General features: G+C 44.1%; 1 protein-coding gene across 8 annotated transcripts in view; it reads left to right on the top strand.

Moving 5' to 3' along the window:
- The window catches only part of LOC137432990 (chitotriosidase-1), a 337722-nt gene that overhangs the window by 59795 nt on the left and 261426 nt on the right, over positions 1-16501 (top strand). For all 8 annotated transcript variants that reach the window (XM_068125359.2, XM_068125358.2, XM_078783806.1 and 5 more), the window contains 2 exons: positions 1525-1649; positions 10051-10156. In XM_068125359.2, the coding sequence (XP_067981460.2) occupies positions 1525-1649; positions 10051-10156 (231 nt within the window). The remainder of the gene's footprint in view (positions 1-1524; positions 1650-10050; positions 10157-16501) is intronic.

The following is a 16501-nucleotide window of genomic DNA, read 5'->3' as shown; positions in this document are numbered from 1 at the left end:
CCCCCAAATATTCCTGCAGGACGCACACGCTCTGCCAGCAACCCCTTTCTGGTGAAACTGGTAAAATCAAGACTCTCTGCTCACCTTCACTCTTTCATTCCCCTTTTCTCCCTCCTCTGGAACAAACTCACTCACTCACTCTCTTCAATCCCAATCCTCACTCCAGGTCTTTAAAACAGCTGTTCACCACCATCTCTTATCGTCCCCCATCCAAAACCTTGGTCTTTTCTACCCCCGTTAAAATACCCCAAATCCACCTCTTTCAATCTCCAACTTATTTCCTGAAATTCCGAGTAGTAGTCAGGTTCACTATGTCAATAAATTATATTTCGTTCAAAATCATGGTAGATTAGCAAACCTATGCATTTTTGGAAAGGTCATCGCATAAGGAAACTAAAAATCAATGTTTACATTTGGAGAGATACATGTATGGCGGCCATTTTGGATTTTCAAAATGGCCACTGTAAAATACATATTTTGTTCTATTTCTGCCTCTAATTACCCTAAAAACTTTTAAAAATATACTAAACCTATATTTTCAGGGACAAGGAATCCAATGAAAGTATCAAATTAGTGCTATGGGGAATGGTAAGACACGAATCAAAGGTTTTGAATTGCAAAATACTGTCTTTATATTCGCGATAAGTTGCATAATCAAATACATGTTATCATTTTGTACAGGCAGTTAATAACATCAAAATGTGTCACAATAATTCATATCACCAAACATACACAGGCAGTCAGCAAAATCATATATACACATGCAGTCAGTATAACTTCACATCTACACAGGCAGTCAATGACAAAATATACACAGGCAGTCAATGGCATCAAACATACATGATTACAGAATATGCCATTTAGAGTTCGTCATCACTGTCCTGTGTGTCGTATCCGACAATATAGTCCGCATCGTTTTCACAGTCCGTTCCACACAAGCAAAGGTCGGTCAAATTGATTGGCAAATCGAATTGGTCGAATGGTCGATCGAATCGAATTCGATGAATCGAATCGATTGAATTGGTCGAATGGTCGAATGGTCGATCGAAGCGATTGGTCGAATGGTCGAATTGGTCGAATGGAATTGGTCGATTGGTCGAATTGGTCGAATTGGTCGAATCGAATTGGTCGGAATTGGCAAATGTAAACATTGATTTTCAGATTTTCCATGTAATAACGTTTCCAAAAATGTATAGGTTTGCTAATCTACCATGATTTTGAACGAAAAAACATAGTGAACCTGACTATAGTGTTCATTTGCTTTATACCATGTACCACTTTCCCCACCCACTCCCCCTCCTACCCTCCTCCTTCCACAGATCTACCGACGTCCCTGTTCTCTGCTGTTGCTGTGCTTGTATGCTTTCCTCTCTCACCCCTTGCCTCCCGCTCCCTTTATTTATTGTATGTGTTGTGGGTCCGTGCATTTTTTTGTATGTAATGTGTTAGTTCTTACACGAGCCTTGACTCTGTCTACAAAAAAATAATACAAATAAAAAACATCCCAGCGTGTCTTTGTCACAGACTCTCCGGCAAGCTTTTGATGAAGAACGTATGCAGAAAGGAAAATCACGATTATTACTCACTATTGCCTCTGCTGCTGCAACAGACATAATCGACGGTGGCTACGAAGTGGACAAGATTCAGGGGTAAGCTCTCGCTATCCAGCCTGCAATAGCATTTAGTTTCTTCTCTCCAAAACACAAACTCAATCTGCCTGTATTTCCTTCTGCTTGGATTTTCTGCACTTCTTTATTTATCACATCACATCACATTATGCCTGGTGTTGGCTTAGTGGGATAGGGTGCGGGCTTGGGATCCTAGGATCCTGGGTTCTAATCCCGGTCGATCGCTGAATTAACGCCAGGGGGGTTGACTCAGCCTGGCATCCTTCTGAGGTCGGCAAATTGAGTACCAGTTCACTGGTAATTCCCTGTATGTCACAAGAGGCGACTAACAGGGTTGGTGGCAGGAAGGGCATCCGGCCATAAAACATTGCTTCAAAAAGAGGACCATGGTGCCCAAACGAAGGCCAACCCCTGCTTTGTGTGGCCAAACGAAGGCCAACCCCTGCATTGTGTGGAAAAATGGCCTCTAAAAAGGTGGTTTGGTATTATTTATCACATCCTTTTCTCAATATCTCCAAACTGAATCTTCATTGAATGAAACGCTTCTTCCTTTAAAAGCCTGGAAACCTATTTACTCCCGCCAGGGAGTAATGCATTCGATCGTGTCCATGTCATGTGTGTGTGTGCGTGTGTGTGTTCGTGAACAAGATATCTGGAAAAGTTCTGAACGGATTTGGATGAAAGTTGGTGGGATGATTGCCCTTGGGATAAGGAAGAATTGATTAGTTTTTGGTGAAGCTCAGGATATTATTCTGGATCCAGGAATTTTTTGAAAGATTGTTTATCATTGGAAGATAGGGCTCATTTTTTTTAACATTATCTTCTATATATTCTATATTTAACATTGTGATATGAAAATAGTTTTCATATTTGTTGTAAATGTAGTTTAAACTCGTGGTTATGCGTTAGAGCGGTGTATTTTGTTAGCAGCGTCGTCTTCAAGGTTCTTTTTTTTTTCTAATAAAGAAATATTCTGTCATTTTAAAACCACCAAAGTGTGTATTCGGTTTCCCCGTTTCATAAAATGTATCGATTGATGCGTATAATGCTTTAAAACTGTTTTTTGTTGTTGTTTTTTTTCACCTCAGAAGAGATATCAACATTTACCTCAGCGAATGTCAATCGCGGTGTCAGTATTTGATGAACTTATAAAGACTTAGGTGACTTATACGTGTGACCAGAATGTGCACGGGATTCTTCCCAGAAGAATGAGTGGTCGCATTAGCTTGTACGACTTAAATTGAGCGAGTTTTGTTTTGACGTTTGGGCCAGTTTTACATGTTGTATCCCTAAGGAATGAAACGAACGTTTTCCTGGCTTACAATTTTATTTGAAGTCACACATGCCTCAAAATACACTCACTTATATAGAATTGAACGCTGAATCCGAAAATGTAAGTGAAATTGCCTTGTTTTTTAGCCGCGTCGCAGACGCTGCTCATAGAGTGCCCTCTGCTGTTGTTCTTGTTCTTCTTCTTCTTGTTCTTGTTCTTGTTCTTGTTGTTCTTGCAGAGAAGACAAAACCTCAAAGCTCCACCCATTCTGGGAACCATAGCTCCACCCATTGTGGGAGAGGCTTCATATAAACAAATATCCACCATTTTATTAACTCGCATAGCTTTGAGGCCTGTTTTGTAGGCCCGTGGTGTCATGCTCTCTCACACAGTTTTCTTTCAAATCAAATTCGATATATCATTTCATTTTTCACAGTCGCTAACATAGTTTTAGACTCGGCTGAAAAAAAACGTGAAGAAAATCCGATGAAAGTTGCCCTTTATAGAACGAAATCAATTCTCAAAGGCCTGTAACTTCAAGTCCATTGAGATATTTTTTTTTTAAATCGCGGCATGGTCAGTCATACACCGCCTGAAATAACAGACGGGAAAATGCCGAGATATATATATTTTGTTTAAATCGCGGCATGGTCAGTCATACACCGCCTGAAATAACAGACGGGAAAATGCCGAGATATATTAAAAATTCGTCCATTTGATGATAATCGTCACGATGAAATATTTAATTTATACGTCGTCACAATAATGTGGAGAGAGGAGATAGCTTCGTTCACGTGTCGCCACATATGGGAAATTGCCGAGATATATATTTTTTAAATCGCGGTATGGGCAGTCATACACCGCCTGAAATAACAGATGGGAAAATGCCGAGATATATTAAAAATTCGTCCATTTGATGACAATCGTCACGATGAAATATTTAATTTATACGTCGTCACAATAATGTGGAGAGAGGATCATAGCTTCGTTCACGTGTCGCCACACACGGGAAATTGCCGAGATATTTTTTTTTTAAATCGCAGCATGGTCAGTCATACACCGCCTGAAATAACAGACGGGAAAATGCCGAGATATATTAAAAATTCGTCGCCACACACGGGAAATTGCCGAGATATATTTTCACTTTGCACAAAAATAACATCAAGTAATCGAATCAATAGGAATGTCCTGTGCCTATAACATCGACGTTATAGGCACAGCTGCATATAGGCATTGTGTAACATCGACGTGGCTTTTGTTTTAATTGTCTTACCCTTCCTCCCGTCCATGGTACACTGAATCTTGTGGTGAGGCAGTTGCCCTGAAACAACTTGCCTTTGCCTCTTGGAAGGCTAATCCAACTGAAGGAAATCTCAGTTCCTTCCACCAAGCTCGGAACAAGTGTGTGTCTACCCTCAGGAGTGCCAGGAAGCATTATCTCTCCTCACTCAAGAATGAACTCTCAAACCTGTCTCCTTCCTCCAAATCCTGGTGGCGTCTGGTCAAATCCGTTTCTGGTGTTTGTTCCCCCTCCATCCCCTCCCTTACCTCAAATGGCCACACAGTTGACATCGCACGTGACAAAGCCGAATGTCTCAACTCTGTGTTTGCCTCAAAATCCTTAGTCCCAAACCCATCTCTGTCTGTTCCCACCTTTCCCAGTCGAACCAAACTGCTCCTGGACTCTGTGACCTTCTCTCCTGACAAGGTGGAGGAGTTTTTGTCAAACCTCGACTCTGATTCTGCAACTGGACCAGATGGCATCAGCCCACGGGTCCTAAAATCCTGCTCTGCCGCTCTATCTCACCCTCTCTCTGTTCTTTTCACCCTATCCTTTGCTCAAGGTCATCCGCCAGCATCCTGGAAATCAGCAAACATTACCGCTTTACACAAAAAAGGTGCAAAAACAGATCCTTGCAACTACAGACCAATCAGCCTGCTCCCAATTATCAGCAAAGTCATGGAATCCATCATTGCTTCGGATATGAAATCTTTCCTCTTCTCCAATGGCTTGATCTCTGATCATCAATTTGGTTTCAGACCAGGTCACTCTACTCTGGACATGCTGCTTCTGCTGTCTCAACAATGGATGGAGGTCCTCAATGCCAAACAGGAAATCAGAGCTGTCTCCCTTGACATATCACGTGCCTTCGATACGGTCTGGCACCCAGCTCTGCTCACCAAACTCTCCTCCTATGGTATCCATGGAAATCTCCATGCATGGCTTGCGGACTTCCTCTCTGGTCGTAGTCAACGTGTGGCCCTGAATGGATTTCTCTCATCTCCCCTTCCCGTTCAGGCTGGAGTTCCCCAAGGCAGTGTGCTGGGCCCTGTGCTTTTTCTGGTCTTTATCAATGATCTCTCCGACTCTCTGGAAAATCCTCTGTATCTCTTTGCTGATGACTCCACTCTCTGCCGCTCCAATCCTCTTCCCTCAGATCGGCAGTCTGCAGCCTTCTCACTCTCTGAAGACCTGGACAAAATCACAGACTGGTCAATCATGTGGAACATGTCTTTCAATCCTGACAAATCTCACACTCTTACTATGTCTCTCCGAAAAGATCGACTGGACAACCCTCCCATCTACTTTCTCAACAATCCTCTCCAAGAAGTTCTGTCGCACAAGCTTTTGGGTCTCACCATCTGCCATGATCTTTCTTGGGAAAACCACATTTCCAAGCTGGCCTCCAAAGCCAGTCGCCGACTGGGCATCCTCCGTCGTGCGAAGTCCTTCCTCGGCACACCTGAGCTCCTCACCACATACAAGGCTTTCATCCGCAGCTCAATGGAATACTGTTCTCCCCCATGGGCTGGTGCTCCTGCCTCACACCTGGCTCGGCTTCACGCTGTTGAATCCAAAGCTTTCAGAATCATTGGAATCTCCCGCGATGAAGCTATCTCTGAGGGCCTTTCACTCACTCACTGCAGGCAGGTAGGTGGTCTTTCTGTCTTCTACCGACTCCTCTCTGTCCTTGCTCCCCCAGCTCTCTCTGTGCTCTGTCCCCCAAATATTCCTACAGGTCGCACAAGATCTGCCAGCCACCCTCTGATGGTTAAACTGCCGAAATCTCGGCTCTCTGCTCACCTTCACTCTTTCATTCCTCTTTTCTCCCACCTCTGGAACAAACTCCCACACTCACTTCAATCACACTCCTCCCTCCAGGTCTTCAAAACAGCTGTTCACCACCATCTCTTATCTTCCCCCATCCAAAACCGTGATCTTTTCTACCCCCACTAATTCACCCCAGATCCACCTTGTTTGAAATTCCAACTTCTTTCCTGGAAGTCTTGGCAGTGTCCATATGTTTTATACCTCTCCCACCCCCCCCCCCCCTTCCCATGCCTCCCCCCCAAAGCCCTCTCCCTCCCACAGTTCTCTCGATGTCTCCATGTCTCTCGGTCCCTGCTCTCAAATGTTGTGTTTGTGTCCTTCCCCCTCTCTCCCCATCTTGTCTACCGCTCCCGATGTTATTTGTTTTGTGTGTCTGTTTGTCTTTCTGTGTGATTAATGTTCGCTCTTTCACGAGCCTCGATCTTGTATACAAAAAAAAAAAAAAAAAAAAAAAAAAAAATTAAACTTTTTGTACTTGTTTTAACATTATCTTCTATATATTCTAAATATACAGTCACGTGAAAAAGTAAGTACACCCCATGTAAAGTTTTGACTTTTTCAACATATTTCAACATACAGCTATTTGATCTTCATTTCAACAATATTAACAGATAAAGGTGATATAATATAACAAATATCATGAAACATTTACATTTTGTAGTCCATTGTATAATTTAAATAAACATAAATGCAAATTTCGCATGTGGAAAAAGTAATTACACCCCCACATTTATCACTACTTCAAATACCTAAAATTAGAATCAGGTGCACCAGCTCAGGTGCAAATAATTAGAACATCGTCAGAGAGGATCTTGGAGGAACCTGTCTTATTTAAACCTCAGACATTTCGTTTGGTTTTCTCTTTGTTGTTGAAGTGTGCGGCGTCACCATGCCTAGATCAAAAGAGCTCTCTGAGGCCTTCAGAAAGAAGGTTATAGATGCCTATGAGTCTGGGAAGGGATTTAAAAAGATCTCCAAACAATTTGAAATCAATCATTCGACTGTCCGGAAGATCATCTACAAGTGGAGAAGATTCCAAACAACTGCCAACTTGTTCACGCCAGGCTGCACCAGCAAGTTCAACCCGAGAGCAGACCGCAAGATGCTGAAAGAAGTCTCTACGAACCCCAGAATGTCATCACGGGACCTACAGGTAGCTCTTGCCACTGTTGATGTCAAAGTGTACGAGTCTACCATTAGAAAGAGGCTGCACAAATTTGATCTACATGGGAGGTGTGCCAGGAGGAAACCTTTGTTGTCCAGAAAGAACATCAGGGCAAGACTAAAGTTTGCCAATGAACACCTAGGCAAAGACCAGCACTTCTGGAACAATGTGCTCTGGACAGATGCGTCAAAGTTAGAGCTATTTGGCCACAGTACCAGAAGACATGTTTGGCGAAAACCAAAGATAGCATTTGACCACAAGAACCTGATACCAACTGTAAAGCATGGTGGTAGAAATATTATGGTTTGGGGCAGCTTTGCTGCATCAGAGCCTGGGCAGCTCACCATCATAGAATCCACTATGAATTCTTCATTGTACCAGACGGTGCTTGAGGATAATGTGAGGCCATCTGGCGGAAAGTTGAAGCTCAACCGAAGGTGGACCTTGCAACATGACAATGACCCTAAACATACCAGTAAATCCACCAAGGAATGGCTAAAAAGAAAGAAATGGAGGGTTCTGGAATGGCCAAGTGAAAGCCCGGATCTAAATCCCATCGAGATGTTGTGGTGGGATTTGAAACGAGCTGTGCATTCAAGAAACCCCTCAAACATCGCACAGCTGAAAGAATTCTGCATGGACTAGTGGGCAAAAATTTCTCCCAGTCGATGTCAGAGACTGGTAGACAGTTATAAGAAACGCCGACCTGAGGTTGTTTCTGCCAAAGGGGGCAATACCACCTATTAGAGCCAAGGGTGTACTTACTTTTTCCACATTCGAAATTTGCATTTATGTTTGTTTAAATTATACAATGGACTACAAAATGTAAATGTTTCATGATATTTGTTATATTATATCACCTTTATCTGTCAATATTGTTGAAAGGAAGATCAAATAGCTGTATGTTGAAATATGTTGAAAAAGTCAAAATTTTACATGGGGTGTACTTACTTTTTCACGTGACTGTATATATGTGCAGTGTCTGTCTTGTGTTGTCACTGAACTACTCCCTCAAACTTTTGTGAAATCGTACTATTCCAACTTGACCCACGGCGGGAGTATGCGCTCTACTGAGTGGCGTTCTAGTTTTAAATGGTTCACCTTTCTTATTTCTCCATCAGGAGGACTCCACGGATTATTTTACATCACGATGTATCCCGCTTCTTCTTTTTCTTCTTCTTCACAAGGATTATTTTCCAAACCTTCTCAATAATTATTTTCCTACATGGTTGGTCCCTCAACATTCCTCCCTTACCTAGAACACCACCATGACTACAACAAACATTATTTCCACCCTTCACATGATGTCTGCCTCCTTATATTCAGATTGGGAAACTTGAGAAGTCCAATTTGCAGAGGTTGTCTGCTCACAACCATAAATTCCCCTTCACTTCCTTTCGCGGTATCAAAGATTTATGTGTCAGTACTCTCCGCCACATATCCTACACATGGGTGGACTGGGCTGCCTGGTCAGAACCAGGTGGGCCGGTTGGCTGGTGGGCTGCCACCAATCACCTTTTGGGCTTCGGAATGACTCGTCTTGTGATCTCACCGGCAGAACGAGAGGCTTCATATGGGGCGACCGGCCCATTTGGCTAGACACAGTTTGAAGCCTCGGTGACCTACTAAGAAACCCATGTTTACAAAATCCACTCACTGTGTCTAACTTGATCCTCACCCTGATCAAAGATGTCTGAATGAGGCACGAATCACACACTGTACCGATATCACCAGTCATCATGTGGTCAGTGAAACCCAGGCCAGAAATGGATATCCCAGATACAGGCAACTAAATTAGAATGCCAAGTAGGATATTGAGACTGCGTGGAGCGTGGTCCTGGCTTCACGTAGGCAAGAGCACAACATCTTGGATGTGAGGGATCTCTGGGTCGCTCATGTGAGGTTGATTGGCTATCTCCGTGCTGCTGATCTGTTCAACCAGAACTGAATGTGGCAACACAACAACAACAACAACAACAACAACAACATGATCTTTTCCTTCTTTCTCGGTTTCTTCATCTTCACTTTTTTGTTTAACTCTACTCCCTGTGTTGGTATCGTTTTTGAAGCGAGTATAGCATGGGGTAATGTGTTTTATGAATTCTCTAGTTAGTTAGTTGATAAAGTAACACTGAAGGTTTCAGAATCATTGGAATCTCCCACGATGAAGCTGATTCTGAGGGCCTTTCACTCGCTCACTGCAGGCAGGTTGGTGGTCTTTCTGTCTTCTACCGACTCATCTCCGGCCTTGCTCCCCCAGCTCTGTCTGTGCGTTGTCCCCCAAATATTCCTTCAGGTCGCACACGATCTGCCGGCAACCCTCTTCTGGTGAAATTGCCAAAATCAAGACCCTCCACTCACCTTCACTCTTTCATTCCTTTTTTCTCTCACCTCTGGAACAAAGTCCCCCACTCTCTTCAATCCCACCGCTCCCTCCAGGTCTTTAAAACAGCTGTTCACCACCATTACATCTCTTATCTTCCCCATTCCAAAACCTTGATTTTTCTACCCCCGTTAATTCACCCCAGATCCACCATTTTGAAATACCAACGTCTTTCCTGGAAGTCCGAGCAGTGTCCATTTATTTTATACCTCTTCCCCACCCCCCCCCCCCCCCCTTTCCCCTGCCCCCAAATACTCTTCGTCCCACAGATCTCTCAATGTCCCTGTTCTCTACCGTTGTTGTGCTTGTGTGCTTCCCTCTCCATCCTCATCTTGTCTTCCGCTCCCTTTATTATATGTTTTATGTGTCCGTTTATGTTTTTTGTGATTCATGTTAGCTCTTACACGGGCCTCGATGTTGTATACAAAAAAGAATAAAAAAATTATTATGGCCCGACTTTAAAATAACCTGGAAATGTTTGTTTTTCAGATACCTGGACTTCATTGCAGTCATGACCTATGATTTGTTTGAAACCTTAACCAGAACATGCCATCATAGTTCTCTTTACCCATCTGCAGGCACCAGATTCAATGTGGTATGAAAGTGCGATTTTAATAAACATGTAAAAATGTAAAATACACTGAAAAATAATATATATATATATATATATATATATATATATATATATATATATCTATATATATATATATATATATATATATATATATATATATATATATATATATATATATAAAATATAGAAGTGTACTTCAAGGTGGGTGTAGGCTTCATATTCGAGCACAGTATAAGGAGTTTGAATGAACCTCACCTTGTTGTTGAAACTCAATCATGCTAGATGATCACACTTGTCTTATTGATGCAGTTGTACCTTGATGCCACATGTCTGGAAATCTTTGGGATGGGTACGCAAATACTTTGGGACACATGCTTTGATCTTCATCATTTGTATACTAGTCTGGTCTGTTAGGGGGATTTTAAGGGGGGATTGTGCAAATTTGTCTACAAGCATGAAACTTGGCACACTTGTAGTTTGTGACCTGCTGAATTCAAATCTGCCGGGAGCCAAAGCCAATTCTCAATGGGAGCGCCATATTTGACACTTCAAAATGGCCGCCACTCAAAAACTGACTTTTCCGTTACTAGCCAACCAAAAGTCACATAATTACAATTAAAATCACTTTTCTAGGGTTTTGGACCTCACTGATTCTAAATCTGATGTCTGTTTGACAGTAGCCTTGACAGGGATCGCCAAATTGGAAAATCCAATATGGCCGCCGGTGAATATTATAATAAATTTTGCATAACTTTGACACTTAAAGTCATAAATCAGGAAGTAAAACAAGTAAAACCAAGAGATCAAGGTATCCTTTATTGATCAACAAAATCAGGCTAATAACCATTAAGCACTGTGTTAATATTAATTAATTAATTTACATATATTAATAGTAAATCAATCAATCAATAAATGTATCAATCATATCACGTGCTGTGACTGGTGTCACACTGATTCATGAATTCTCATTGTTCACACATCCACCTTCGCATTTGCACAAAATTGTGCAACGAACGCCAGCTCTGCAGCACTTGCAGTTCCCTGTGCATGACTTCGCACAGCCACACTGCAAAAGGATGGAACAGGCCTTGCTGCTGTCCTCAAGGGTTGTCCAGAAGGGCAACCACCCACCACTGCTGTCCTTGTGCCACCCCCAGTCATGGAAGTCAGGGATGTCCTGGTAAACAGACGTTGCCTGACTCCAGAAGAAGCTGGCCTGCAGCATTGCTCTGCGGATGTGTTGATATAGAGCAGCTTGTGTTGGTGGTAAGGCCTCTAGTGTCTTCTTCCCACTTGTAAAGAGTCAAAGCCTAGCCTCATTGACTCTTTCCAGACCACAGCCCTTGCTGTACATGACTACAACAAAGCGCTCTAGAGTGCACATGTGCTGGGACTGTGGGCTGAGCTCTTGGGGTTCACTGGTGAGGGCAACAAGGGTGTCCGTCAGTCCTGGTGTGCTCTGCCAGGCTGACCAGGCTGACTTCTTACCACATCCCAGGAAGTGTGACACAGTGTCACAGCCTGTGATCGCGTGGAATAGTGGCAGTGCCAGGCACGTTGATGGTCCTAGCTGGGCAGAGAGAGTGTGGATAGGAATGTCACGCATCTTCTTCCCACTGCCGAGACAGACCCACAACTGGGACAGCCCAAGTGATGAAAAGAAGTGAATGGCCAGGATGACCACATCACTGTCGACTGTGTGCACCAAGGCAACCTGGTGGTGCTGCTGTGCTGCATGGGCAAGATGGAGCAGTATCCTGGTATCAGCCTCAGTGTGGTTACATGGCTGAAGACCAGACACGTCATGTTGTTTGTTGGAGAGAACACTCTCCTTGTTGGTGCTGAGGAGAAGTCTCCCACCCAGATCCTGCTTTACAAGCTGTGCACTCAGGAAGGGGAACAGTTCCCTCTTGTTGTCAGTATTCTTGAGGAACCCAGTGTTCCAGTCCTTCTTTGGAATACGGGTCTGGCCATCCCCAATCCTGGTACATGGGGTCTAAGCCACGACGATGGTGTGTCAGGGTTTTGAGGTAGTCCTCTGGGTAGGTGTCCCAGACAGCATCTACCCGTGTGACAGTTGGAGTTACCTGTGACTCCACAAATGGCACCAAATGCTGTGACACATAATCAGTGAATGTGTGTGCTGAGGTCGGCTGCACCATGTGAACAACAGCTGCCATGTCAAGTACCACAACTGTGGCTGCTTTGGCTGCAGCTGAGCGACCAGTGGGTGCCTTTAGGTGCTCTAGAATGTCCGACTTTTTGCCAGACCTGAGTGATCCTTGGTTTGAGAGACTAGGTGGTTCTCTCTGATTCTCATACCGGAAGAACTCTTCCATGTCTGCATCAGGTCGAGACTGCAAGGACAGGAAAAGCTTGGTTATGAGGGAAGAGTTTCTCTGAGCACTGCCTGATGTGCCTCCCTTTTTGGTGGTAACAGGACGATTGGCAAATGTGAGGACATTTTGGCGTTTGAGAGTGTTTGTTATTGGCAAAGTGTCCTGGTCTAGAGTCTGTGTTACAAACTTGGCATGCAGATCTTTTCCAAGGTCATGAAGCTGGGCAAGCGATGCAACAACTTCATCTTTCATGACCTCCTGTGTGTGTAGAGCCACAAGCTCATGGCCATTGGCAAAGGGATTACCTAGCTGTTCAGCTATCTCCACAAATGACAGAACATCTTTCTTGTACTTAGTCTGCAAAGCACTTGCTTCTTCGTGATGGGTAGTGTGTGAGCTTGCAGTGTCCAACACAGCCTCAAACTCCTCAATACATCGAGAGCAGTCGGGACCTGCTAGCATGAAAAGATTGAGGGCCTCAGGGTTTTCATACAGACCAACTGCACCACCATGGGCCTGAAGGTTCTTGTTTGACTGCTCATGAGATTGGTCCTTGCCAATGAGGCTGAACTTGTGCGGTGACCTCTGGACAACAAAGTTCCCCTTGAGAAACTCAGCATACAACTGTGGGTGCTTCTCAGGCAACTGGACCATATCCCGCACATGCACTGGTAGCCAACGAGCATAGTTTGTGTGATCCATCACATGGAACCAGGAGCACAGCTCATCACAGACCTGCACATACAGCAGGAAGTCTCCCTCACGGAGAGAAAGGATGAAGCGGCACATTAGGAGCTCCAGGTCCACGATGGTAGACCAGAACATGAACATGGGATTGTGAGTTCTGGACCTTTGAGCCCAGATCTCTAGAGACTCAGGTGGTCCCTCAACACCAGAGCAGTAATTGGAGTATGACTTCTGTCTGAGGAGATACAGACCCATGACAGAGACCAGGTGAGCATAGCGAGTGCGCTTTATATGATGCTCATGAAGCACAGACTGGGCATGGCCAGATGTGAGGACCTGGGCCTGAGTAAGAATGTTGCTCCACCCAGAGTCCCGCAGCAACTTACCAATCATCTGGTGCATTTTGTCCTCTATGTGTAGAGCGCCCATCATCAGGACCAGCTTATCTTCCCCCATTGTGTCAGGGAATGACCACTGCAGCTGCTTAGCGATAGCATACAGAGGCTGGTCACCACCAAGCACAGGAGTTTGACCAGGGTTGAGGACCTCTGTGCCTTGCATTGTGAGATGCATTGCATGTTTCATCATAGAAGGTGTGGCTGCTTTGCCAGGGAACAGAGGTAGAACCCCTTATCAATGCCTTAGGCTTCACAGAGTCATCACTCATGAGTCGGGAGTTGTAGCCTGACCAGGTGATGACTTCACCTTCTGGCAATGTGTCCTGTTTCAGCACTGTGGACACATGTGCCATCCAGGACTCATCCTTGAATTTGGCTCCATGTAGCAGATTATGAGATGGCCAAGAATTGAGATCTGGAGTACATGGTACATCCAAATCATTGCTTGAGAATTCAGCTGGCTGAACCACTGTGTAGGATTCAGGAAGTTGTGGTACAGTAGTGTCTGTAGGATCCAGCTCGATAGAGGGTCGCTGTACTCCTTGGTTGTCCCAAGACAGGTGGTTTGTCACGCTGATTGCTGTCCCATGGAACTCATCGTGGGAGAAGTTACCTTGGTTGCTGCTATCCAAGTTGTCTACATCAAAGGTCACGAAGACCCCACTACGGATGTTTGTGGGCAGCACAACTCCATCCTGGACAAACTGTTTGACGTGTGCTCGTGCCATGGATCGCCTGATCTCCAAGACACGACTGTAAGACACAGAAACCCCAAAGGCATTGGCATTATTGATCTCTTTCTTCCGCCTACCCTCACCATGCAGCTTGAGGCCCTGGTACAAAGGGAAAGGGGTCTCATGTTCTTTGTTGTGACGCATGTTGCTGGACTTTGTGGCATGATGTGAACCACTGCAGGTATTATAAATAATCTGCTGGGCAATGGCGCTTGCAACTCTTGCCCTGCCTTGTACCTGCGCCTGCAACTCCTCATTGCTCTGTTCACGCAAGATTGAGGGGCCCTGGAGCAGGATGTTGAGGAAGCTTCTCAGCTGTCCAGGGATGGGAGATGTCAGGGAATCAGAGGCAAAATAACCAGTAAATGGTTCTTGCCTCTGGAGACAGCATTTCCTAAGTATTACTGCTGCTCGCATCAACAACAAAGCATCATCCTGACCTATCTGGGACTTATGGGCTTCAGCTATTAGATCTCCAACGTTCTGGTTGCTAGAGATATAGACTTCCTTGCCCTGGGAGAACTCTGTCGACTCAGGAAGCAGCTTCAGAAGATACTCCTTGAACCGTGTGGCATGTGGTTCCCTGGTATCAGAACAGGGAATTCCCTGTTGCTCCACAAGTGTTCTATATAACTGTCGCAAAGCAGACAGTTTGAAGACTGAGTCAGAGTCCTCGACTAAAGCAACAATTTGCGCAATGGCAACTGAATTGAAGTGAGGGGCAGGAGGACCTGCAGATGATCTGCGATCCTCAGCACGAGCTGAGTCTCTCAGGTGCAAGGAACACTGTACATGATAGTAAGTGTCACCAGCGTGGGCATCAGCTGCGTGGGCAATCAGTTTGCCCAGAAGATTGAAATTGTTGGTGCTCTGAGCCCAGGTCTTTAAGTTTGTGTCTACATTAAATGTTTCAACTTTACGTAGATTATTTTGGTCCTGTCCCTCACATATTATGCAACAAGGAGACTTCTGAGGAGCAGAAGACACTGCAAAACTGGTCCGTAGTTTCTTAGGTGAGTTTTGGTCACTAGAAGCCTCTTTTTCAGTGTGAACCTTCTCAGGCGAGAGAGTTACTGCAGTAGGTTCTGCAAACTTTGTGATATTTGGCATTGTGTGTCTGAAGCGTCCTTAGCAATGCCCTGGCCCTCATCAAGCTGAGCCCATGACACTTTCAAACAAGAAGGCATGACACCAATGGCTTTAAAAACCATTCAGATCTTTCTCAATTGAAGCAAGGCCCTCTTCCGTTGGCGTCTGCAACCGTTCATCCTTTTCTTCTTGGCAGACACAGCAAAGCTCCCAGTTGATGGCATCCATCCTTGCCATCCACTACCAGTACAGCTAGGACTTCTATTCTCTATTCTTCTATTCTATTCTTCTATTCCCACAGCAGAACGACAGGCACCTGAAATAAAATAAAAAAAATTAAAATTTAAATAAAAAAATTAAAAATTTAAAAGAATTGTCAAACATTAAAAAAAAAAATATGTAAAAATTTCCTGTCAAGGCTACTGTCAAACAGACATCAGATTTAGAATCAGTGAGGTCCAAAACCCTAGAAAAGTGCTTTTTAATTGTAATGATGTGACTTTTGGTTGGCTAGTAACGGAAAAGTCAGTTTTTGAGTGGCGGCCATTATGAAGTGTCAAATATGGCGCTCCCATTGAGAATTGGCTTTGGCTCCCGGCAGATTTGAAATTCAGCATGTCTCAAAAACTACAAGTGTGCCAAATGTCATGCTTGTAGACAAATCTGCACAATTTTTCCCCTTACAGACCAGACTATACGTAATGCCACCAAGATACTTCCGCGTGGTTGAATTAGATAAAAATCTTGAAAGAGCAAGTCCAGACCTCATTGGGGCAGAATTCAGAACTCCCCAATGTGCAGTTGCTGTCATAATAAGTCACATTTGCCACGTGATGGAGAGCATTATCATGCAGTAAATACCTTCAAAATATACCTGGCTATCAGCTGCAGAATTACTTGTCTCATTTCATTGCGTGACAGGTCTCAACTGCAGATTGATGGTTTTGTCTCATACAAAAATTTTCACATTAATTAAACTGTTAAAGTCCCTACACACTGCTTCCGATAACATTTCTCGTGTTTCAATTTTTGGTGATGGGAGCCAGGAGTGTATATCCACTCTGTGTTGGCTCGCTTTACCTCTGGCATGGAAAGATGGACCCAGGTTTCATCCCATGT

This window comes from Myxine glutinosa, chromosome 8 (assembly GCF_964187855.1).
Source record: "Myxine glutinosa chromosome 8, kmMyxGlut1.1, whole genome shotgun sequence".
Classification (NCBI taxonomy): Eukaryota; Metazoa; Chordata; class Myxini; order Myxiniformes; family Myxinidae; genus Myxine; species Myxine glutinosa.
This window is presented reverse-complemented; position numbering and strand designations above follow the sequence as displayed.